General features: G+C 28.4%; 1 protein-coding gene across 8 annotated transcripts in view; it reads left to right on the forward strand.

Moving 5' to 3' along the window:
* The first annotated feature begins 965 nt into the window (after positions 1 to 965).
* Positions 966 to 27,931, forward strand: part of zormin — a 517,259-nt gene continuing 490,293 nt past the window's right edge. For 4 of the 8 annotated variants that reach the window (XM_075303990.1, XM_075303994.1, XM_075303992.1 and 1 more), the window contains exons 1-2: positions 20,239 to 20,378; positions 26,574 to 27,216. In XM_075303990.1, coding sequence (XP_075160105.1) covers positions 26,899 to 27,216 — 318 coding nt within the window. In that variant the 5' untranslated portion in view covers positions 20,239 to 20,378; positions 26,574 to 26,898. Of the gene's footprint in view, positions 1,011 to 20,236; positions 20,379 to 26,573; positions 27,217 to 27,931 lie in introns of those variants that run through there. The other 4 variants (XM_075303993.1, XM_075303996.1, XM_075303991.1 and 1 more) reach the window with 3 other exon arrangements.

Here is a 27,931-nt window from a genome sequence, read left to right on the forward strand (position 1 = left end):
TCCTATGGTGGAGGGTATAAAAAATACCCATTTTTACTTGTATCACTTAACTTAACTCTAAGGATAAAACGGTTTCAGTGAAAAGTTTATTGAATTTTGGTCAAACTTTGTATCAGAAAAATGCGTTTTCTATGCCAAGCATAAAGTGTCTGGTATTTAAGTTTTGCTACAGAAACAATTTGGTTACAGCGGCAACACTGCTTACAAGACCAGAAACTACAACAACAACATGAACAAGCCCAATTGCCGGTCAAAAAAAAAACACAGGCAACAGACCAGTGCTGCCGCTACTACTTCAATCGAAGTATTTTGCTTCATTTTCACAAAATTTACTTCGTCACTCCTTCTTCCAAAAATCTGCTTCACTTTTTGTTCTGCTTCAAATTTTAAAATTGTTCCCCATATTACCTAATTGTTTTTCCTATTCCTTTAATTACGATGAACATAGTGGTTTTAATCATTGAACATATGCAAACCCTATTTTTCATCGCTGGAATGGCAACCCTTTATTTTTGCTTTGTACAAGTGTCAATGCGTGAACTCTCAAATTGTTGTGAGTAAATAACGTGTGGACATGTGATGTGCTAGATGAATCGGTAAGTAGTGCAATAATTTCCATGAAAAATATAAATATATTATTAATTATAAATTCTTTAATATCTTTAGCAAAGGAATACGCTCACCGACGCTATTGTTTTGTTTTCAAAAATGTATGCTACTTCAATATTATTCAATCTACTCCACTTTTTTCCAAAATCTACTTCACCCAATTTTTCACTAGCGGCAGCACTGCAACAGACACTTTTGCTATTGTAGCTCGAGTGCTTGTTGACGAAGTTTACTTGACTTTTGTTGGCTCTCTCTCTTGCATATTGCTCTGTTTACCGAAGTTGACTCGCCGCCGATTGTTTGAACAACGATCACAACGAAATTTTTGCTTTTAGTCTCGTTCGAGAAACGCGTGTGTAAGGTAGTATGGAACAACACCCAAACATCTTTTACTCAAGAATGTAAGCGCGTGCTAGAAAGACCCTCAAAGAAAAACAACAATAACAAAATAAGAAAAGAATCTCTGTAACAATTAAAGTGTATTTGTTCTATTGGGATAGCAGCTACGAGTAATGAAAGTGTGAATTTATTGCAATGGCTTAAAATCCGCGCGCGCGTTATAATTCGTTGCGTTGCATGAGACTTTCTCATGCAGTGTTTGTGTGTAAATAAACAAAAGCTAAATTGATGAAAAGATGAAGAGGGAGACGGAAATTGTTAATCGTACTATGAAATAAAATTAATTGAAATCCCATTTGGGTGTGCGCGTGTGTGTCTGTGTGTGCACAAGTGTGTAGTGAATGAAAACAACACTTAAGAACAAGTTCGAAATTTCTCACCTTCAATGGTGTTCTTTCAAAAGTGTTTCCTATCCCATTATAATCGGCCTAAAATAAATCAAACACAGTCTTCGACCAACAATAAAATGATAATAAAATATTCCTATTTTGTGAAGCAATGATAAATGTTAACTATGAGCACCCTCTCTCGAGGCAATAAGCTCGATAATGAAGTGAAAACAATAGCAACAACAACCACTAAGTGAAGATTCAATAATTAATTATGCTAAATTTAAATAAATTAAAAGACACAAAAAATTAATGCTTTTGTCAAAAGACTCACACCGCCGTTTTGTGTGACGACCTCTGTGCTAGAGATGATCGTGTGAGATGATAGATAGAAACACTTTCGTGATTTCACTTGCATTAACATACACTTATCGCAAACATGAATGAAATGGAGAGAACTGAGTTTTATTTACTGCAACCGAATTGATATGCATTTTTTTTTTGAGATGTGGGATTTATAGATAATTGATTCGATAATTTAAAGAACCTGGCGTTTAACTCAAACCTATTCACCCAATAATGTTTAGAAAGATGTATTAAGAAAATTAATTTCTGTTGATTTCTACCAGGGATGATAAATGATGTTGACGAAAAAGTTCTACAAATGTATTAAAAATGTACTTTTCGAAGTCAAAAAGTGCTAAAATTACATAATATCAAATTTAAAGACTATTGTAAAAGTATACGTATATTTAAATCTAGACAGACTTGGAATTTTTTTTTTTAGATTTTCACAAAAAAAAAAAAAAGAATCCTATATTGCAAACTTTTATTTCTATAGAAAATTTTGTCAAAATTTTAATTCTATAGAAAATTTTGTCAAAATATTATTTCTATAGAAAATTTCGTCAAATTTTTATTTCTGTATAAAATTTTGTCAAAATTTTATTTCTATAGAAAATTTTGTCAACATTTTATTTCCATGGCAGATTTTGTCAAAATTTTATTTCTATAGAAAATTTTTTGAAAATATTGTCAAAATTTTAGTTCTATAGAAAATTTTTTGAAAATATTGTCAAAATTTTATTTCTATAGAAAATTTTGTCAAATTTTTATTTCTATATAAAATGTTGTCAAAATTTTATTTCTATATAAAATTTTGTCAAAATTTTATTTCTATATAAAATTTTGTCAAAATTTTATTTCTATAGAAAATTTCGCCAAAATTTTATTTCTATATAAAATTTTATCTGCCAAAATTTTATTTCTATATAAAATTTTGTCCGCCAAAATTGTATTTCTATATAAAATTTTGTCAAAATTTTATTTCTATAGAAAATTTTATCAAAATTTTATTTCTACAGAAAATTTCGTCAAAATTTTATTTCTATATAAAATTTTGTCAAAGTTTTATTTCTATATAAAATTTTGTCAAAATTTTATTTCTATATAAAATTTTGTCAAAATTTTATTTCTATATAAAATTTTGTCAAAATTTTATTTCTATAGAAAATTTTGTCAACAATTTATTTCTATAGAACATTTTTTGAAAATATTGTCAAAATTTTATTTCCATAGAAAATTTTGTCAAAATATTATGTCCATAGAAAATTTTATCCAAATTTAATTCTACAGGACATTTTGTCGAAATTGTATTTCTATAGAAAAATTGTTATTATAGAAAAATTTGTCAACATTTTATTTCCATAACAGATTTTGTCAATTTTTTTTTTCTATAGAATATTTCACAAAATTTTATTTCTATAGAAAATTTTGACAAAATTTCATTTCTATACAAAATTTTGTCAAAAGTTTATTTCTGTAGAAAATTATATCAATATTTTATTTCTATATAAAATTTTGTCAAATTTTTATTTCTATATAAAATTTTGTCAAATTTTTATTTCTATATAAAATTTTGTCAAAATTTTATTTCTATAGAAAATTTCGTCAAATTTTTATTTCTGTATAAAATTTGGTAAAATTTTTATTTATATTACAAATTTTATCAAATTTTTACTTCTATATAAAATTTTGTCAAAATTTTATTTCTATAGAAAATTTCGTCAAAATTTTATTTCTATATAAAATTTTGTCCGCCAAAATTTTTTTATTTCTATATAAAATTTTGTCCGCCAAAATTGTATTTCTATATAAAATTTTGCAAAATTTTATTTCTATAGAAAATTTTGTCAAAATTTTATTTCTATAGAAAATTTCGTCAACATTTTATTTCTATAGAAAATTTTGTCAAAATTTTATTTCTATAGAAAATTTCGTCAAAATTTTATTTCTATAGAAAATTTCGTCAAAATTTTATTTCTATATAAAATTTTGTCAAAATTTTATTTCTATATAAAATTTTGTCAAAATGTTATTTCTATAGAAAATTTTAGTTCTATAGAAAATTTTGTCAACAATTTATTTCTATAGAACATTTTTTGAAAATATTGTCAAAATTTTATTTCCATAGAAAATTTTGTCAAAATATTATGTCCATAGAAAATTTTGTCCAAATTTAATTCTACAGGACATTTTGTCAAAATTGTATTTCTATAGAAAAATTTTTATTCTTATAGAAAAATTTGTCAAAATTTTATTTCCATAGCAGATTTTGTCAAATTTTTTTTCTACAGAATATTTTAACAAAATTTTATTTCTATATAAAATTTTGTCAAAATTTTATTTCTATATAAAATTTCGTCAAAATTTTATTTCTATAGAAAATTTCGTCAAAATTTTATTTCTATATAAAATTTTGTCAAAATTTTATTTCTATATAAAATTTTGTCAAAATTTTATTTCTATATAAAATTTTGTCAAAATTTTATTTCTATAGAAAATTTTGTAAAATTTTTATTTCTATATAAAATTTTGTCAAATTTTTATTTCTATATAAAATGTTGTCAAAATTTTATTTCTATATAAAATTTTGTCAAAATTTTATTTCTTGTCGTTTTTTTATTTCAGCTTAAAACTTAAGCTGAAATAAAAAAACGACAACAATGCTTAAAGAACAAAACCAACAATAACAAAACAAAACAAAATTTTATTTCTATAGAAAATTTTGTCAAAATTTTATCTCTATATAAAATTTTGTCAAAATTTTATTTCTATATAAAATTCGGGAAAATTTTTATTTCTATATAAAATTTGGTAAAATTATTACTCATATATAAAATTTGGTAAAATTTTTAATTGTATATAAAATTTTGTCAAAATTTTATTTCTATAGAAAATTTCGTCAAATTTTTATTTCAATATAAAATTTTGTCAAATTTTTATTTCCATTGAAGATTTTATCAAAATTTTATTTCTATTGAAAATTTTGTCAAGATTTTATTTTCATAGAAAATTTTATCAAAATTTATTCTAACGGTATTCTTCGAGTCGAATCTGAGCATGTCCGTCCGTCTGTTGAAATCACGCTAACTTCCGAACAAAATAAGCTAACGACTTGAAACTTGGCACAAGTAGTTGTTATTGATGTAGGTCGGATGGTATTGCAAATGGGACATATCGGTCCACTTTTACGTATAGCATATAAACGTATATAAACGGACCCCCAAATTTGGCTTGCCGATCCTCTAAGAGAAGCAAATTTCATCCGATCCGGCTGAAGTTTGGTGCATGGTGTTGGTATATGGTCTCTAACAACCATGCAAAAATTGGTCCACATCGGTCCATAATTATATATAGCCCCCATATAAACCGATCCCCCGATTTGGCTTGCGGAGCCTCTAAGAGAAGCAAATTTCAACCGATCCGGCTGAGATTTGGTACATAGTGTTAATATATGGTCTCTAACAACCATGCAAAAATTGTCCACATCGGTAAATACTAATTTATAGCCCCTATATAAACCGATCACCAGATTTGACCTCCGGAGCCTCTTGGAAGACCAAAATTCATCTGATTCAGTTGAAATTTGGTACGTGGTGGGAGTATGTGATATTTAACAACCATGCCAAAAGTGGTCCATATCAGTCCATAATCACATATATAGCCCCCATATAAACCGATCCCGAGATTTGGTTTTGGAGCCACTTGGAGGAGCAAATTTCATCCGAGTCAGTTAAAATTTGGTACATTGTGCTAGTATATGGCCATTAAAAACTATGCCTAACTAGGTCCATATCGGTCTATAGTTATATATAGCCCTCAGATAAATCGATCCCCAATCACACAAAAATTGGTCCATATCAAGTTCATAATTGTATAATGGTGGGCTACATATTTCAATTCTGGCTCTCTACGTACCGCGCAGAAGTCCATATCGATTCGTAATTATTTGTAGACTTACCTATACATACCTTTTTTGTCTAATATATACCACGTATGGACTAACTAACAATTTAGGAAACGATGTTAAGAAGTTTTAAGATATCACAACCCAATTAATTCGATTGTGGATGACAGTCTTTCGCAGAAGTTTGCGAGTATATCCCCTCCTACTACTGTGCGAAAATTGGTCGACTTTTCGAGTTTTTCAATAAGTCTATCGAACCGATTTTCGACGAATCCATTTCTACAAAGGTCGATTTTCCGACTTTTTTCAAATGTGGAAAAATCGATTTTTAACTTTTAATTTAACTTTTTTAAATCAATTAATTTCAAACGACAAAATATTACACAATTATTGTGTTCGAAATTGTCCATGCAAAAAATATGGTTGTCTCCAAAATATATTATTGAACTTTTATTTTACAATTTTGACGGAAAAACCGAACATTGTATCCCGTTAATATGATGAACTTGGCAATTCTTAATCTGAATAGTACATATGCTGGATACCCAGCAAAAGAAGCAGAAGAAACAAAAAGCCAAATTAGGAAAAAGTGAGAGGGCATCAGTTCGTATCCCAAATTTGACGAAAAAATTAACTGTCGATTTCTGACTCCTGCATCCATGTTTGACACTCCCAGATTGGCATAAATATGGTCATATATCTTTCATTTCTGATCTTTAATCCTGATCAAATTGGCTATATTGGCATCGGTTAGACGTTCACAATATCAACCATATCGGTTCAGAGAAGTCTATTATATATGCCAGTCGATATTTCTGTCATATAGGAGACTGTCTTTAAGATTAAATAAAACACATACCCATCTCTACAGACTTTGGTTGCTACGATTTTTATATTTTGGAGAGATCCACATTAATTTCGCCTTTCAATGGCAAGCTTGAAATCTCATGAACACCTTCATTATCGTCATCTGCGGCAGCAACCCGATGGCATTTCTAATTGATTCAGAATGTTGATGTGTGCAAAGCCCCACCTTATAAAGTCCATAGGGGGGTCTTGTCGAGTGAGTAGCTGTTTTGTTATAGAAAAGTTTCGTGACTTCTATATTTTCGCCGCCATAATTTTGTCATTTTATTTTGTTTTTGTTGTTTTTTTCGTTGTTTAACAATTTATGTAAATTTAGCTAGCTGGCTTGTGTTTTGTTTAGTCTATGACCTCATTTGTTGGGCAATTCATGTAGCATTTGTAATTTCTACGAGGTAATATAATTAGCTCAAACTCAATGTTTTTTCAGTGTGACATAACATCATCGATTTATGTCTTCGCAGAAAACGAGTACCCCAAAACAAAATCAGCCTCCCCTCTCCTCTTGAACGTATATGTGGTAGGAATTTCTCTAAAATATATAATTTAAATGCAATTAGTGAATATGTTTAGAATTATGTTCTTATGGGAGACATGCTGAGCAAGTGAACATTAGAGTGGTTCGCAAACGAGTGTAAACATTATTTAATCCCTTAGGAATTTCATTTAAAAAATACTCTGAGAAGACCTTATCTCCTGTACAAACATGGTTGCCACTAGGGCCACAAATAATCTATCAAAATTTGAAGAAAATTTTACTCAAAAATTACCACAAAAAATTGTCTAAATCATATTTCTATAGATTTTTTTTTAAAATTTTTATTTTATAGAAAATTTTGTCAAAATTTTATTTCTATAGAAAGTTTTGTCAAAATTTTATTTCTATAGAAAGTATTGTCAAAATTTTATTTTATAGAAATTTTTGTCAAAATTTTATTTTATAGAAAATTTTGTCAAAATTTTATTTCTATAGAAAGTTTTGTTGTTTTTTTGTTTTTTGATCTCAGCTTAAAGCCATGCATTGACTAAACTACAATAACGTTTGAAGAGAAGCCAACAATAACAAACAAAATGAATATAGAAAGTTTTGTCAAAATTTTATTTCTATAGAAAATTTTGTCAAAATTTTATTTTTATAGAAAATTTTGTCAAAATTTTATTTTTATAGAAAGTTTTGTCAAAATTTTATTTCTATAGAAAATTTTGTCACAATTTTATTTCTATAGAAAATGTTGTCAACATTTTATTTCTATAGAAAATTTTGTCAAAATTTTATTTCTATAGGAAATGTTGTCAAACTTTTATTTCTATAGAAAATGTCAAAATTTTATTTCTATAGAAAAATTTGTCAAAATTTTATTTCTATAGGAAATTTTGTCAAAATTTTATTTCTATAGAAAATTTTGTCAAAATATTTTTTCTATAGGAAATTTTGTCAAAATTTTATTTTATAGAAAATTTTGTCAAAATTTTATTTTATAGAAAATTTTGTCAAAATTTTATTTCTATAGAAAGTTTTGTCAAAATTTTATTTCTATAGAAAATTTTGTCAAAATTTTATTTTTATAGAAAATTTTGTCAAAATTTTATTTTTATAGAAAGTTTTGTCAAAATTTTATTTCTATAGAAAATTTTGTCAAAATTTTATTTCTATAGAAAATGTTGTCAACATTTTATTTCTATAGAAAATTTTGTCAAAATTTTATTTCTATAGGAAATGTTGTCAAAATTTTATTTCTATAGAAAATGTCAAAATTTTATTTCTATAGAAAATTTTGTCAAAATTTTATTTCTATAGGAAATTTTGTCAAAATTTTATTTCTATAGAAAATTTTGTCAAAATTTTATTTCTATAGGAAATTTTGTCAACATTTTATTTCTATAGAAAATTTTGTCAAAATTTTATTTTTATAGAAAATTTTGTCGAAAATTGTATTTTTATAGAAAGTTTTGTCAAAATTTTATTTTTATAGCAAAATTTTGTCAAAATTTTATTTCTGTAGAAAATTTTGCCAAAATTTTATTTCTATTGGAAATTTTGTCAAATTTTTATTTCTATAGGAAATTTTGTCAAAATTTTATTTCTATAGAAAATTTGTTAAATTTTATCAAAATTTATCCAAATTTTATTTCTACAGAAAATTTTGTCAAAATTTTATTTCTATAGGAAATTTTGTCAAAATTTTATTTCTATAGAAAATTTTGTCAAAATTTTATCTCTATAGAAAATTTAGTCAAAATTTTATTTCTATAAAAAATTTTGTCAACATTTTATTTCTGTAGAAAATTTTGTCAAAATTTTATTTCTACAGAAAATTTTGTCAAAATTTTATTTCTATACAAAATTTTGTCAAAATTTTATTTCTATAGAAAATTTTGTCAAAGTTTTAGTTGTATAGAAAATTTTGTAAACATTTTATTTTTATAGAAAATTTTGTCAAAATTTTATTTTTATAGAAAATTTTGTTAAGAATTGTATTTTTATAGAAAATTTTGTCAAGATTTTATTTTTATAGAAAATTTTGTCAAAATTTTATTTCTATAGAAAATTTTGCCAACATTTTATTTCTATTGGAAATTTTGTCAAAATTTTATTTCTATAGGAAATTTTGTCAAAATTTTATTTCTATAGAAAATTTTGTTAAATTTTATCAAAATTTATCCAAATTTTATTTCTACAGAAAATTTTGTCAAAATGTTATTTCTATAGAAACTTTTGTCAAAATTTTATTTCTATAGAAAATTTTGTCAAAATTTTATTTCTACAGAAAATTTTGTCAAAATTTTATTTCTATAGAAACTTTTGGCAAAATTTTATTTCTATAGAAAATTTTGTCAAAATTTTATTTCTACAGAGAATTTTGTCAAAATTTTATTTTTATAGAAAATTTTGTCAAAATTTTATTTTTATAGAAAATTTTGTCAACATTTTATTTTTATAGAAAATTTTGTCAAAATTTTTTTTCTATAGAAAATTTTGTCAAAATTTTATTTCTATAGAAAATTTTGTCAAAATTTTATTTCTATAGAAAATTTTGTCAAGATTTTATTTCTATAGAAAATTTTGTCAAAATTTTATTTCTATAGAAAATTTTGTCAAAATTTTATTTCTATAGAAAATTTTGTCAAAATTTTATTTCTATAGAAAATTTTGTCAAAATTTTATTTCTATAGAAAATTTTGTCAAAATGTTATTTCTATAGAAAATTTTGTCAAACTGAATTATTTACGTATTTAATCGGCCTTTATTGTTTAATATATACCCCGTATGAACTAACTTACAATTGAGAAGACGGTGTTAAGAAGTTTTAAGATACCTTGCCATCGGCAAGTGTTATCGCCACCCTAGTAATTCGATTGTGGATGACAGTCTTTAGTACAAGTTTCTATGTAATCCATGGTGGAGGGTACATAAGATTCGGCCTGGCCGAACTTACGGCTGTATGTACTTGTTTTTGATAAGAAAACTTCTTCTATCTGAAATTTCGTTACTCAGAAAAAAAGAGTTTTAGAAATGTCTAGCTCTTTCTGTTATTGCAAATGTTTAGGAAATTATGAAATACTTTATACAAAATTAGACCTTAATTTGTGTGCCTTATTTCTGTATAGGTAATTTTTTTCTCGTCTATGTCATTTTTGTAAAGTAGGCAAAAATTAAGTAGAGTGAAAGTTGAAAATCATAAAATCACATAACGTATATTTAGAACATCATAGAAATGCCTCCATGTTTCATATGTTGGCCACAACTACCCATGAATAAACAAATAAGTGGCATTTTCACATAAAACTTTGGAATATGCTCACTTGTGAATTGTGGAGGCAGTGGCAGTTGCCGTTCTTAGGTTAACCCAATGGATGACAATTGTATTTTGTTTTAGTTGTAAAAAGATAAGGCCTAGAGTTTTCAATCTTGCAAATTGCCTTGGCACAATGTGAGTAAGAGCTGTCACCCATTATTGATTACCAGTCTATATAGACTTTGCCTTGTGGCCGAAGCATTGGATCAACAGTTGTGCTAAATAATAAAATACTTGGTACTAGTCTGGGGTCTAAGGAAATGGTACACGCTGTTTGCGTTTATTTTTATTACTTCAAAACGTTTATAGATGCATTAGATTGCAATCTTAGTCACCCTTAGACAGAGGCGTACCAGGATAAAAAAGAAAAAAAAAAAACAAGTATATACGGCCGTAAGTTCGGCCAGGCCGAATATTATATATCCTCCACCATGGATTGCGTAGAAACTTCTACTAACGACGGTCATCCACAATTAAATGACTTTGGTTGCGGCCGATGGCAAGGCATCTTAAAACTTCTTAACATCATCTTCTAAATTGTAAGTTAGTCCATGCGGGATATATAGTAGACAAAAGAAAGGTCGATTAAATACGTATATATTCAGTTCTTGACCGGTACACTGAAAAAAGAGCATGTCCGGTTCCAAAGATTTTGTCTTTACTTTAAAAAGTTTGGTATTGATTCCGAGCCAAAGAAGCGGAGAATACAAGTAAGGATACTTTTAAGACACAATTCTCTTTTAAATTTGCGTTTTGTGTACTTGCTTCTACGAAGCAAATTTTAATTTTTCGCTTTTTTCAGCTTTTTTTCTTCATATGGTATCAAAGATCTTTCAAAACGAGTTAACGACAACTTTATTTTCCAAATTAAGACTCGACTTCCAGTAGAAATTATGCTATGTTTCAAGTAAAGACCGTCTTTAAAATAAAGTGGTGAAAAACATGTCCTATATTTGAACGATTTTTTGCTTTGTAGTCAAGATGCAAAAAGACAACAAATTTAAGGACAATTTCATTAAATTTAAAGAATTTTTCTGAATTATTAAAGTGAAGTTGACCTTAGCCCAAACATTTTTTCATTCATGTTATGATACCCGTTTTTACGTGAAATCACTTAATTATAAGGACAATACGACTTCATTGGAAAGTTTATCGGCTTTTGGACAAGGAAAAAAACTTTATATTAGAGATATGCGGCTTCTATGCTAAGCAAAATTTGCATTCTTATTTTAAAGACACGAAATCTTTGACCTCACGACAATATTTTTTCAGTGTATATAGGGAAGAATTAATTACAAACCGATATGGACTTTTTTGCGGTAATTATAGAACCAGAATTGAAATATGGGGGTCACTTTATATGGGGGCTACATACAATTATGAACGCGAGTCAACCAAAAATGACAGTTTTTTTACTGTTTGGTAGATTGGTGGAATTCTTGATGTTTTGGAAGATTTTGCAAAATATTCCTCTCCAACTACGAGGTGCTTCATAAATTTTCTATAGAAATAACATTTTGACAAAATTTTCTACAGAAATAAAATTCTGACATCATTCTACCCTGCTCCACACTGTGGAACAGGGTATTATAAGTTAGTGCATATGTTTGCAACACCCAGAAGGAGACGAGATAGACACATGGTGTCTTTGGCAAAAATGCTCAGGGTGGGCTCCTGAGTCGATATAGCGATGTCCGTCTGTCCGTGAACACATTTTTGTAATCAAAGTCTAGGTCGCAGTTTTAGTCCAATCGACTTCAAATTTGGCACAAGTATGTGTTTTGGCTCAGAATAGATCCCTATTGATTTTGGAAGAAATCGGTTCAGATTTATATATAGCTCCCATATTCATATTTCGCCCGATATGGACTTATATGGCCCCAGAAGCCAGAGTTTTAACCTAATTTGCTTAAAATTTTGCACAAGAAGAACAATTAGTACTATAGTCAAGTGTGCCAAATTTTATTGAAATCGGTTCAGATTTAGATATAGCTCCCATATATATCTTTCGCCCGATATGGACTATACGGTCCCAGAAGCCAGAGTTTTACCCCAATTTGGTTGATTGACATTGTAGCTATGCGTGCCAAATTTGATTGAAATCGGTTCAGATTTAGATATAGCTCCCATATATAGCTTTCGCTCGATTTACACTCATATGACCACAGAGGCCAATTTTTTGCTCCGATTTAGTTGAAATTTTGCACAGGGAGTAGAATTATCATTGTAGCTATGGTGCCAAATTTGGTTGACTTCAGTTCAGATTTAGATATATCTCCCATATACAGCTTTCGCCCGATTTACTCTCATATGACCACAGAGGCCAATTTTTAACTCCGATTTAGTTGAAATTGTGCACAGGGAGTAGAATTAGCATTATTGCTATGCGTGCCAAATTTGGTTGAAATCGGTTCAGATTTATATATAGCTCCCATATTCATATTTCGCCCGATATGGACTTATATGGCCCCAGAAGCCAGAGTTTTAACCTAATTTGCTTAAAATTTTGCACAAGAAGAACAATTAGTACTATAGTCAAGTGTGCCAAATTTTATTGAAATCGGTTCAGATTTAGATATAGCCCCATATATATCTTTCGCCCGATATGGACTATACGGTCCCAGAAGCCAGAGTTTTACCCCAATTTGGTTGATTGACATTGTAGCTATGCGTGCCAAATTTGATTGAAATCGGTTCAGATTTAGATATAGCTCCCATATATAGCTTTCGCCCGATTTACACTCATATGACCACAGAGGCCAATTTTTTGCTCCGATTTAGTTGAAATTTTGCACAGGGAGTAGAATTATCATTGTAGCTATGGTGCCAAATTTGGTTGTCTTCAGTTCAGATTTAGATATATCTCCCATATATAGCTTTCGCCCGATTTATTCTCATATGACCACAGAGGCCAATTTTTAACTCCGATTTAGTTGAAATTGTGCACAGGGAGTAGAATTAGCATTATTGCTATGCGTGCCAAATTTGGTTGAAATCGGTTCAGATTTAGATATAGCTCCCATATATAGCTTTCGTCCGATTTACACTCATATGACCACAGAGGCCAATTTTTAACTCCGATTTAGTTGAAATTTTGCACAGGGAGTAGAATTAGCATTATTGCTATGCATGCCAAATTTGGTTGAAATCGGTTCAGGTTTAGATATAGCTCCCATATATATGTTTTTCTGATTTCGACAAAAATGGTCAAAATACCAACATTTTCCTTGTAAAATCGCCACTGCTTAGTCGAAAAGTTGTAAAAATGACTCTAATTTTCCTAAACTTCTAATACATATATATCGGGCGATAAATCATAAATAAACTTTTGCGAAGTTTCCTCAAAACTGCTTCAGATTTAAACGTTTCCCATATTTTTTTACTAACATTGTGTTCCACCCTAGTGCATTAGCCGACTTAAATTTTGAGTCTATAGATTTTGTAGAAGTCTATAAATTCTGTCCAGATCGAGTGATATTTAAATGTATGTATTTGGGACAAACCTTTATATATAGCCCCCAACATATTTGACGGATGTGATATGGTATCGAAAATTTAGATCTACAAAGTGGTGCAGGGTATAATATAGTCGGTCCCGCCCGACTTTAGACTTTCCTTACTTGTTTTAATAATGAACAGATACACGCAAAAAAATAGTTCTTTCCTCCCAAACGAAATTTTAGACAAACAAATTTCGTTTCTCATTTGCTTTTCGCTGTAAGGAAGTGTATTTGGACGAAAAGTATATACTTTTTGTGATAAACGTTTATTCTTTTCCAGGATGTAAAAACAATTTCGTAAAGACTAACTCAAAAAAAAAAACATTGTTTTCTGTCTAATTGCATTTTCCCTCACATCTTTCTCATATCCATGAGGTTTTTTAGTTCTTAACACCTTTTCCTGTAATACCAACAATGTAGAAGAAATTATACGATTTTATAAATTTAAACAGTTTTTTTTACCTTTCGCCTGGACGGAGAATCGAACCGCGGACCATGCACTTTGTAAGCCAACACACTAACCAATGAGCTATATACCTGTTATGGTCATCAATAGATAATTATCCATATAAGTTATCCTGCTTCGACCAAAGTTTTTTTTTTTTTGTTTTGTTTTTTTTTTTTTTTACATATATTCCAGATAAGTTCGGAAGATTCCGAAAAAATGTTCAACATTACATTGTAGTATATTAAATTTTGAAGTGTAAAATGTGTCTTATTAAAGACCTAAAGTCAGAAAAGAACAGTGTTTGATATAAACGAAACGGACTGTGTTGTTGTTTCAAAAATAACTTTTTTTATTGAAAAAATAAAAATTTTGTAACAAACGAATTTTTTTGGTGATAAAAGTTTAAAATTTTCAAAGCAATTCAAAAAACTCTAACAAAAGAAAAACGTTTTCGGTACACGTTTTCCAAACGTTTTTTTACTTTGCGTGTGTGGACCAATTTTTGCATGGTTATTGTTAGAGACCATATACTAACACCACATACCAAATTTCAACTGAATCGGATGAAATTTGCTCCTTGAAAAGGCTCCAAAACCAAGTCTAGTCGGTTTATATGGGGGCTATATATAATTATGTAGAATATGGACCAATTTTTGCATGGTTGTTAGAGACTATATACTAACACCACGTACCAAATTTCAACCGGATCGGATGTATTTTGCTCCTCAACAGACGGACGGACGGACATGCTTAGATCTACTCAGAATTTCACCACGACTCAGAATATATATACTTTATGGGGTCTTGGAGCAATATTTCGATGTGTTACAAACGGAATGAGAAAATTAATATACCCCCCCCTCCTATGGTGGTGGGTATAAAAATACTGAAATATTTTCTGAATGCAAACAGACAATTTTATACGTTCCGTATATAAAAAAATCTTTCTATTCCAAAACTACTGTGGACTAGCGTAATGCTGTATTAAAATTTAATATAGTGCTGTACATTGTCATACATCTTAAATAGAGCTTTTCGAAATCTTGCAAATAATTTTTGGAATATATGTATGTCCAATTACATTATTTACGTTTTTGTTCTTATCAAAAGTTTGATGAACAATAATGGACTAAATGTTTGCAATTAAAGTTGTTTATTTTCTGTGAATGAAGTTTCTTTGAATGTGACATCCTTGACATCCTTCGCTACAGAAAAAATCCTATAGAAATGCATTCACATTCCCTTTCAACTTAATCGCATTACAACTAATTGCAACGTCTCTGCCATCTCAATTTGAAAATGCAAATTATTTTTGTACTCGTTAACCATAAACAACAAGAAGAAATTTCTTTACAGAACGCAATGAAAAATCGAATTCATACACTTAAGATTTGCCCATTTGGTTTTCATTCTAATTTGCATAATCTTTGCTCTTCTCTATTTTTATGTTTTTGAAGAACAACTGCTTGATTTGTTTATGCATTTTTTGTGCTATTTGTATTTTATTGATGACTACAATCTGAAAAAGAGAACGAGCTATAAAATACTAGACAACGATGAAGTTGAGTAGCTGTGCGTTAAAAATAGACTCGGAAAAAGGGGAAAACTTTAGGAATATTTATTCAAATTCAAAACCATTAAATATGAAACGATTCTTGCACGCACACTTTCATATTCGCAGTAGTGATAACGAACACAAAAATAATTGGCGTGTATTGCTGTGATGAGATTACAAATAAAAGTGCACAATGGGTTGGATTAACAATATTGGCTTTTAGTGTTTTGTTTTAAAAATCCATTTATCATCTATAGGCCGGAACTATGTTCGGTTTTCGAGTTGAAAATCACTTTAATATCGTTGTCACTAAAACAGATGAAACGAAGCATCGTCCTATTAATTCTTGTCAAAATTTAGATGAAATAGTGCGTAGGCTTCAAATGACTAAAATTATTCATTTTAAAATTAGTACCGGTTAGATTTTCGCGGGTTTTCGCATTCAAGAGTTTGAAATACATTGAACATGGCATAGTGGCAACCCGTTATTTCAGGCTCATTACGAGTACGAAGTGTTTTTCAAATTTTGTTTCGCCGGAGTCGGAGTCGAGCAAAGTTTATACGACTCCGGATCCGACTCCAACAAAATCTTCAGACTTCCGACTCCACAGCCCTGACCCTGACCACTATGTGGTTTAAGGTATAAAAAAATAACAAGTATATACGGCCGTAAGTTCGGCCAGGCCGAATCTTATGTACCCTCCACCGTGGATTGCGTAGAAACTTCTACTAAAGACTGTCATCCACAATCGAATTACTTGGGTTGTGGTATCTTAAAACTTCTTAACCTTTAACTGGGTACGTGGTGGTAAAATTTACCACCTCGAACACTCGTTTACATATATTTTAAGAAAGACGTGTGAAATAAAGTATATGTTAATCATTGAAAGAACATATAATATTTCGAAATATTGTTTTATTTTCGTTAAATACAATGTTTACTAATCAACAAATATAATAATGATACAAAAAAAACATTTTTTACAGAAAAAATATTAATGTAAAAGAGGGGGTAAAATTTACCACACATCGCAAATTACGCAAAAAAATTTCACCTCACCGGTTAAAGGTTAACATCGTTTTCTAAATTGTGAGTTAGTCCATACGTGGTATATATTAGACAAAAAAGTTATGTATAGTTAAGTCTACAAATAATTACGAATCGATATGGACTTTTTGCACGGTACGTAGAGAGCAATATGGGGGTCGCTTATATGGGGGCTATATACAATTATTAACTTGATATGGACCAATTTTTGTGTGATTGGAACAAGAGGCTCCAAAACCAAATCTCGGGATCGGTTTATATGGGGCTATATATGATTATGGACTGATATAGACCGCTTTTGACATGGTTGTTAAATATCATATACTACCACCACGCACCAAATTTCAAACAGACCGGATGAATTTTGCTTCTCCAAGAGGCACCGGAGGTCAAATCTGGGGATCGGTTTATATGGGAGCTATATATAATTATGGACCTATACCGACCAATTTTTGAATGGGGGTTTGAGGCCACCACGTATCAAATTTCAACTGAATCAGATGAATTTTGGTCTTCCAAGAGGCTCCGGAAGTCAAATCTGGTGATCGGTTTATATGGGGGCTATATATAATTATGTACCGATGTGGACCAATTTTTGCATGGTTGTTAGATACCATATACTAACACCATGTACCAAATTTCAGCCGGATCGGATGAAATATGCTTCTCTTAGAGGCTTCGCAAGCCAAATCGGGGGATCCGTTTTTTATGGGGGCTATATATAATTGTGGACCGATGTGGACCAATTTTTGCATGGTTGGTAGATACCATATACTAACACCATGTACCAAATTTCAGCCGGATCGGATGAAATTTGCTTCTCTTAGAGGCCTCGCAAGCCAAATCGTGGGATCGGTTTATATGGGGGCTATATATAATTATGGACCGATGTGGACCAATTTTTGCATGGTTGTTAGAGACCATATACTAACACCATGTACCAAATTTCAGCCGGATCGGATGAAATTTGCTTCTCTTAGAGGCCTCGCAAGCCAAATTTGGGGGTCCATTTATATGGCGGCTATACGTAAAAGTGGACCGATATGGCCCATTTGCAATACCATCCGACCTACATCAATAATAACTACTTGTGCCAAGTTTCAAGTCGATAACTTGTTTCGTTCGGATGTTAGCGTGATTTCAACAGACGGACGGACGGACATGCTCAGATCGACTCAGAATTTCACCACGACCCAGAATATATATTCTTTATGGGGTCTTAGAGCAGTATTTCGATGTGTTACAAACGAAATGACAAAGTTAATATACCCCCCATCCTATGGTGGAGGGTATAAAAAGATAAATTGGGGACAACATTTTTGTTTTAATTATACCCTGCGCCACACTGTGGAACAGGGTATTATAAGTTAGTGAATATGTTTGCAACACCCAGAAGGAGACGAGATAGACACATGGTGTCTTTGGCAAAAATGCTCAGGGTGGGCTCCTGAGTCGATATAGCCATGTCCGTCTGTCCGTGAACACATTTTTGTAATCAAAGTCTAGGTCGCAGTTTTATTCCAATCGACTTCAAATTTGGCACAAGTATGTTTTTTGAGTCAGATTAGAATCCTATTGATTTTGGAAATCGGTTCAGATTTAGATATAGCTCCCATATATATTTTTCGCCCGATATGGACTTATATGGCCCCAGAAGCCAGAGTTTTACCCTAATTTGTTTAAAATTTTGCACAGGAAGAACAATTAATACTATAGTCAAGTGTGCTAAATTTTATTGAAATCGGTTCAGATTTAGATATAGCTCGCATATATATCATTCGCCCGATATGGTCTAATACGGTCCCAGAAGCCAGAGTTTTACCCCAATTTGGTTGAAATTTTGCAGTACAATTAGTAGTGTAATCAAGTGTGCAAAATTTTATTGAAATCGGTTCAGATTTAGATATAGCTTCCATATATATCGTTCGCCCGATTTACACTCATATGACCACAGTGGCCAATCTTTTACTCCGATATAATTGAAATTTTGCAGGAATAGAATTAGCATTGTAGCTATGCGTGCCAAATTTGGTTGAAATCGGTTCAGATTTAGATATAGCTCCCATATATAGCTTTCGCCCGATTTACACTCATATGACCACAGAGGCCAATTTTTTGATCCGATTTATTTGAAATTGTGCACAGGGAGTAGAAGTAGCATTGTAGCTATGCGTGCCAAATTTGATTGAAATCGGTTCAGATGTAGATATAGCTCTCATATATATGTATCGCCCGATTTTCCCAAATTTGGCCACAAAACTTTTATTTATCAACCGATCTTACTCAAAGTTGACTAAATGTAATCTTCTATAGCACTAACTATATGTGATTTAGCTATAGCACCCATATATATGTATCGCCCGATTTTCCCAAATTTGGCCATAGAACCCTTATTTATTAACCGATCTTAAAATGGATTATTAAAGAAAAGTAATCGTGAAAAAATTACGTTTATAGCGGCTAAACTCGAACTTAATACCCACCTTAACAATAACTCTTGACAATAATCTTCCAATGGAATTTTTGTTGAAATTTAGTGAAAAGTACTTTTTTGCTAAAAAAATATATCTTTTGTACTTGCTTAAATATTGTATTTTCCATCCCTGGTGAAAAATACTACACGATACAATACCAATACATTATAACTAACCATTCCGATACGACACAGTTGTGTGCAAAATGTTTAGATTCATTTCTTCTTCTTCTTCTTGGTGTTTTTGACCAACAACAACATCATCATTATCATGATGATGTTCCTCTTCAGTGATTTGAGTTCGTATACGCGATACGCAGCAACAGATACGAAGAGAGTCGGAATCTTCTAAACATAACAATAATAACAGCACCAGCCATTCTACCAACAACAACAGCAATAGAGGCAATACAAAAACTACAACAACAATATGTTTTGCTCATATAAACAAAGATCGATACACAGTGGTGTGGCTTTGTTTTTATTATTGTTGCTGAAAGCTAAATCAAATATGTATAATGTTGTTGTTGTTGTTCGTACGCAAATAAATGTAGGTATTTTTTGTTTGTTTTGTATTGTAGAAAACACAAAACATGAATATATGTGTATCACAATGTATCTTCAGAGAGTTTATTACGTAGATATTTATACATCAATGTTCATATGTTTGCACTGTGTCTGCTGGCACACAGTTTAATTATTATTACTTTTTTGTTTGTTTGTTTGTAATAAAATAGTATTGTATGAAGTCATACTCTTACTCGCTTACCGTTTCACTTAAACGCAAATAAAAACAAAACAGAAATCACATCATCAACTACCACCCCTTTCAATCATTTGTACAGGGGGGCAAGCAAAAACAGCCTCATTTAAATTGAGAAATAAAACATCGATGAGCAGACAGACGGACAATTTTCATCTATATCGAATGGGTTGTGAGTTGGTTTCAGTTCTGAAAGGCCGGTTAGATGTACAAGAGCAACGACGGTGTGAGCATTTGAAATATTAGACTAAAAAAAGTTTAAGCGATTTTTGTTTCTTTTAAATTTTAACGAATTATTTTTTTTATGAAATTAGAATAAAGCGAAATCAACGAATAAATTGAGTGTAATTAATAGTTTTTGCTACTAAATATAAAATAAATACGAAGTGTCAATAAAATGCAGCAAAACGAACAAGAATAATATATCTTAAAAAAAATTTAATACAGTGGAATTGAATAAAAAAAAAAACAATAAATCAAAAATTTAAATAAAAAATAATAAACAAATAAGCAAATCGTTTAACGGACACAATAATTTGCTTATGACAAATGTATAAATTTTTTATAAGCAGAAAAAACATGTTTGCTTTGAATAGCTCAAATCTATAAATAGTGAATTGTTTTACAAAATCAAAATTAATATTTAATGTTTTTGTTATTGTGAACAAACGCAAAAGAGAATATATTTCAAAATTAATAAAGTGTAAAAAGAATAATTAAAAAATTTTGTGCTCTGACACAATAATCTGAGTGAAAATGTTAACATTTAATTTTCAATTTAATTAAATAAAGGAAAATCCTCTGCTGTAGCCATTAAGCAAAATAGAGAATTCTTAAAATATTTTAACATTTTCTAAAAATAAAAAAAACTATAGATTTTTATTATTCTTCAAATTGGTTTTCTGTGGACTTCAAAAATATGAAACATTTTAATGAATATCACGCATTCCACTTGCGAGAAGTGTCATACAGGAATAACTTCTATCGAATTTAGGAAAACCAATAAAACAGTTTTCTGTTTTCGGTGTGAAATATAAATAAAAAACGAAATCCCATGCCACTGATTAAAGAAAAAGCGATTTGCCAATTCGTTAGTCTGTCACGGTTTCCACAGTTGCTAGAATTCTACCAAACATGGTCGATTTTGTAAAGTTTGTTAAACTGGTAGAATTCTTCATGTTTAGGTAGATTTTGCAAAATATTCTCCAACTAAGAGGTTCTTCAAATTCCTACAGAAATAATATTTTGACAAAATTTTCTATAGAAATAAAATTTTGACAAAATTTTCTATAGAAATAAAATTTTGATAAAATTTTCTATAGAAATAAAATTTTCCATTTGTTTTGTTTTGTTATTGTTGGTTTTGTTCTTTAAGCATTGTTGTTGTTTTTTATTTCAGCTTAAAACCATACATTGACTAAACTACAAGAGTAGCTTAACCAACAGAGGAAAAGAATGTTTGTCAAATTTATTTGGGCAAAGCCTTATAGACTGCAAGATGGTTGGATGGACGCACGTTTCGGAATTACCACATTCCTCATCAGCATCCTCTACTTGCAGCAAAACTATCAACCAATTATCAGAATAAATTCAGGCAGTTTATTAAACCCAACAAAAACCACACTTGAACCCTCCGAAAAAAGGTTTTACATTGATAGCCGGCTTTTGCCGAAATAAATTCGAAACAAACATATCTCTTTTCCTATGCCACTGTCAAATCATCGATTTGAATTCACATGGCTGGGTTTATTTTCCATCCAACCATCTTGCAGTCTATAGGGCTTTGCCCAAATAAATTTGACAAACATTCTTTTCCTCTGTTGGTTAAGCTACTCTTGTAGTTTAGTCAATGTATGGTTTTAAGCTGAAATAAAAAACAACAACAATGCTTAAAGAACAAAACCAACAATAACAAAACAAAACGAAATAAAATTTTGATAAAATTTTCTATAGAAAAAAAATTTTGACAAAATTTTCTATAGAAATAAAATTTTGACAAAGTTTTCTATAGAAATAAAATTTTGACAAAATTTTCTATAGAAATAAAATTTTGACAAAATTTTCTATAGAAATAAAATTTTAAAAAAAATTTTCTATAGAAATAAAATTTTGACAAAATTTTCTATAGAAATAAAATTTTCAGAAAATTTTTTATAGAAATAAAATATTGACAAAATTTTCTATAGAAATAAAATTTTGACACAATTTTCTATAGAAATAAAATTTTGACAAAATTTTTTATAGAAATAAAATGTTGATAAAATTTTTATAGAAATAAAATGTTGACAAAATTTTCTATAGAAATAAAATTTTGACAAAATTTTCTATAGAAATAAAATTTTGACAAAATTTTCTATAGAAATATAATTTTGAAAAAAAAAATCTATAGAAATATAATTTTGACAAAGTTATCTATAGAAATAATATTTTGACAAAATTTTCTATAGAAATAACATTTTGACAAAATTTTATATAGAAATATAATTTTGAAAAAAAAAAATCTATAGAAATAAAATTTTGACAAAATTTTCTATAGAAATAAAATTTTGACAAAATTTTCTATAGAAATAACATTTTGACAAAATTTTATATAGAAATAAAATTTTGACAAAATTTTCTATAGAAATAAAATTTTGACAAAATTTTCTATAGAAATAAAATTTTGACAAAATTTTCTATAGAAATAAAATTTTGACAAAATTTTCTATAGAAATAAAATTTTGACAAAATTTTTTATAGAAATAAAATTTTGACAAAATTTTTTATAGAAATAAAATTTTGACAAAGTTTTCTATAGAAATAATATTTTGACAAAATTTTCTATAGAAATAAAATTTTGACAAAATTTTCTATAGAAATAAAATTTTGACAAAATTTTCTATAGAAATAAAATTTTGACAAAATTTTCTATACAAATAAAATTTTGACAAAATTTTCTATAGAAATAAAATTTGGACAAAATTTTCTATAGAAATAAAATTTGGACAAAATTTTCTATAGAAATAAAATTTTGACAAAATTTTCTATAGAAATAAAATTTTTACAAAATTTTTTATAGAAATAAAATTTTTACAAAATTTTCTATAGAAATAAAATTTTGACAAAATTTTCTATAGAAATAAAATTTTCCAAAATTGTCTATAGAAATAAAATTTTGATAAAATTTTCTATTGAAATATAATTTTGACAAAGTTTTCTATAGAAATAAAATTTTGACAAAATCTTCTATAGAAATAAAATTTTGACAAAATTTTCTATAGAAATAAAATTTTGGCAAAATTTTCTATAGAAATAAAATTTTGACAAAATTTTCTATAGAAATAAAATTTTGGCAAAATTTTCTATAGAAATAAAATTTTGTCAAAATTTTCTATAGAAATATAATTTTGACAAAATTTTCTATAGAAATAAAATTTTGACAAAATTTTCTATAGAAATATAATTTTGAAAAAAAAAAAATCTATAGAAATATAATTTTGACAAAGTTTTCTATAGAAATAATATTTTGACAAAATTTTCTATGGAAATACAATTTTGACAAAATTTTCTATAGAAATAAAATTTTGACAAAATTTTCTATAGAAATAAAATTTTGACAAAATTTTCTATAGAAATAAAATTTTGACAAAATTTTCTATAGAAATAAAATTTTGACAAAATTTTCTATAGAAATAAAATTTTGACAAAATTTTCTATAGAAATAAAATTTTGACAAAATTTTCTATAGAAATAAAATTTTGACAAAATTTTCTATAGAAATAAAATGTTGACAAAATTTTCTATAGAAATAAAATTTTGACAAAATTTTCTATAGAAATAAAATTTTGACACAATTTTCTATAGAAATAAAATTTTGACAAAATTTTCTATAGAAATAAAATTTTGACAAAATTTTCTATAGAAATAAAATTTTGACAAAATTTTTTATAGAAATAAAATGTTGATAAAATTTTCTACAGAAATAAAATTTTTACAAAATTTTTTATAGAAATAAAATTTTGACAAAATTTTCTGTAGAAATAAAATTTTGAAAAAATTTTCTATAGAAATAAAATTTTGACAACTTTTTCTATTGAAATAAAATTGCGACGAAATTTTTTTGTGGAAATATAATTTTGACAAAATTTTCTATAGAAATAAGATTTTGACAAAATTTTCTACAGAAATAAAATTTTGCAAAATTTTCAATAGAAACAAAATTTTACATAATTTTCTATAGAAATAAAATTTTGACAAAATTTTCTATAGAAATAAAATTTTGACATAATTTTCTATAGAAATAAAAATTTGACAAAATTTTCTATAGAAACACTATTTTGACAAAATTTTCTATAAAAATAAAATTTTCACAAAATTTTTTATAGAAATAAAATATTGACAAAATTTTCTATAGAAATAAAATTTTGACAAAATTTTCTATAGAAATAAAATTTTGACAAAATTTTCTATGGAAATAAAATTTTGACAAAATTTTCTATAGAAATAAAATTTTGATAAAATTTTCTATAGAAATATAATTAAAAAAAAAAATCTATAGAAATATAATTTTGACAAAGTTATCTATAGAAATAATATTTTGACAAAATTTTCTAGAGAAATAAAATTTTGACAAAATTTTCTATAGAAATAAAATTTTACAAAATGTTCTATAGAAATACAATTTTGACCATATTTTCTATAGAAATAAAATTTTGACAAAATTTTCTATAGAAATAAAAATTTGACAAAATTTTCTATAGAAATACAATTTTGACCAAATTTTCTATAGAAATAACATTTTGATAAAATTTTCTATAGAAATAAAATTTTAATAAAATTTTCTATAGAAATAAAATTTTGACAAAATTTTCTATAGAAATAAAATTTTGACAAAATTTTCTATAGAAATAAAATTTTGACAAAATTTTCTGTAGAAATTATGTTTTTTTCTCTGTAGATTAAGCTACACTTGTAGTTTAGTCAATGCATGATTTCAAGCTGAAATCAAAAACAACAAAATAATTGAACAATAAACCAACAATAACAAAACAAAACGAAATTAAATTTTGACAAATTTTTTTTCAGAAATAATTTTTTTTTATAGAAATAAAATGTTGACAAAATTTTCTGTAGAAATAAGATTTTGACACAATTTTCTATAGAAATAAAATGTTGACAAAATTTTCTATAGAAACAAACCTTTGACAAAATTTTCATATCTTTAAAAATTTTAATTTTCGTGATAGGTTCTACTGTCAAAGTCCATTGTGAGTAAGTTTTCCTTTTTTTGTAGAAGTAGTAACTTTTGCTTGTTGGTGCAAACTAAAATCGTAAAAACATTTAAAATTCGACACGTTTACAATACAGGAGATATTTATACACCCAAAAAATAGAAGATATCATAGTATTGATCAATTTGATCAAAAACTTCAAAATACGATTTTTTAATTTGGTAGATTTTGTTAAAATTTTCTTTAAATCTTAATAAATTATTTTTGGCACGAGTGGCAACCGTGAAGCCTGTACAAGGAGGTTAGCAATGAAATAGGGTAACGTGAATTCGAGGAGCGATACTTAAGTTTTTTTTTAAAGCAATATTTTTTGAAAACGGGCCCATTATATGGAAGCTTAAGATTTTTCCTGGAAGAGAGCTTTTCGCCCGGATTAACAAAAAATATTTGTTTAATTAATTATTTCTTCTTTCAAAAGCTTCTTTTTAAAGCTTAAGATTTTTCCGGTAAGAGCTTTAAGGACGCGTAGTGTGATAGATTAATTCGAAGATAGATAGCTTTCCTTAAGTCGTAAAACCATATTTTTGAAATTTATTCAAAAAGGACCTTTTCCAATATTATGATGTTTTCTGCAAAATCTTATAGTCTCGTAGTGGGATGCGAAATCTTATAATCTAGTCGTGGAATGCGTGCATTTGTAGAAAGCTAACATAGATTTCCTTCAGTCTAAAAAATTATTAGTTGTTTTTGTTTTATTAAAATTTGTTTCAAAAAGGAAAGCCTAGAAAATTTCATATAAGAGTTTCCAAAACTCATAATGAGATGTGAAATGTTTATCTATCAAAACAAATTTCTTTTTTGTAACATCAATTTTTATATTATAATTGTTTGTTCGAATTTTTCATAAAATATTTTACTTTTTTTAGATTTTTTTATGCTAAGGTACAATAAATATTTTTGCTTGGAATTGTCTCAAAATATTCCCAGTTTATCCACATTTTCATTATATATTTTTTACTTTTTTTGGTTTTTTATTTTAAATGTAAATTATCTTATGAATTCAAACCTATTTTTATTGGAATTTTTCTTTCAAAAAATCTGAAGGAAAATCTTTATCTTTCTCTTAGGAGAAAGTTAGCTAAAAGGTTCAATATTACGTGGATTCAAAGAAACAATTTTTGGGCAAAATTTCAAAATTCGACTGAGAGAATCCTTGATATGTTTACTGCTTTAGGACTAACCTCGAAGCAAGTTTCCTTTCGATTGGGATTTTTTATATTCCTTCTACCGTTTATCTTATATTCTATGTTTTTGTTTTTGCATATTTAGTTAAAATGAAGATAATTGGCTACACTGAATAAATAGAAATAAAATTTTTTCCCACATAAACAACGAACTGCACCCAAACGAACTGCCTTCGATGTGAGAAAACAGGAACACAAGCGAAAATAGAAAAATAGCAAACCACCACCAGAAAACACTTTAAATTAATGACCGGCGCGAGTTTTGTAAATACCACGCAGAAATTTGTTTAACCAAAAATTAATCACAGTTTTTAAAAATTAAGTCCAAACTAAAAATAAAATCTCAACAGAAGCACACAGAAACCAAAACTCCACAACAAACGACAAAAACAAATAAAACGGCCTAAGAAATGGAACGTCACCGTACATTGGATTCATCAATGTCATCATTGTACTCTGGTTCAAATGTATCCCAAACTCCATCACGTCAGCTAGAACCAACATCTGGAGGAAACTACCATCATCATTATCCGCCATCATCGACAGCGCCCTCACCTACACCAAGTGGCCAAGGTGGTGGTGGTGGTGGCAATGCACAATTAATGGCACAAATATCACAGAACGACAGCATTGGTAGTGGAACATCATCGCAAGGATTGCGGGCTACAACCATTGGTACAGTCGTTGTCCGTTGCGGGCCCATCCAGCTGGTCATAGCTCTATTGCAAGTAAGTTGTTGCCATTACTATCGTTATATCTTTTCTATGTATCTTGTGGTGGCTTCACTGCCTCAATGAATTATGAAGCTTAGGACAAAAGTCTTGATCAGTCGTCGAGGAGTTTTACATGTCTTTCACCACCACCACGACCATACTAGCTTTTTATGATAAATGACTAAAGAGTTTTTGGTTTAATGTGTAATTCCATATCAACTCTTGACTTGGTTGGAATTCATTCAATCGTTTTTCATTGCAATGACATTGATTTAATACTGTAGCACTTTTCAAAGGTAACACATAATCATTGGTATATACCGTATTTATAACCGTCAGCATACACTCAAAAAAAAAGTTTACTTGGATCCAAGGTAGATTTCCAGCCAAAGATGAGGCTTCTTTAAAATAAAGACATTTGCAATAATCTTAACACCTAGGCTTTATAAAATGAAACTTAGATCTCATTTATCGAATTTTCATGCTCTTTTTGCCATATAAATATAAACAAAAACCATACAAATTTTTACACCCACCAACATAGCATGGTGAGGGGTGTAATAAATTTGCCAATCCATTTGTAACGCAACGAAATATCGATTTCGGATTATACAACTTTGTATAGTCCTGAGCAGGGCGAAATTATAAGACGATCTGGCGATATCAGTCTGTCTGTCTGCTGTAATCATACATCAGCTATCGTGGTTAAATACAAAGATGGACTCTATCG

The sequence above is a fragment of the Haematobia irritans genome, chromosome 4, assembly GCF_050003625.1.
Source record: "Haematobia irritans isolate KBUSLIRL chromosome 4, ASM5000362v1, whole genome shotgun sequence".
NCBI lineage: Eukaryota > Metazoa > Arthropoda > Insecta > Diptera > Muscidae > Haematobia > Haematobia irritans.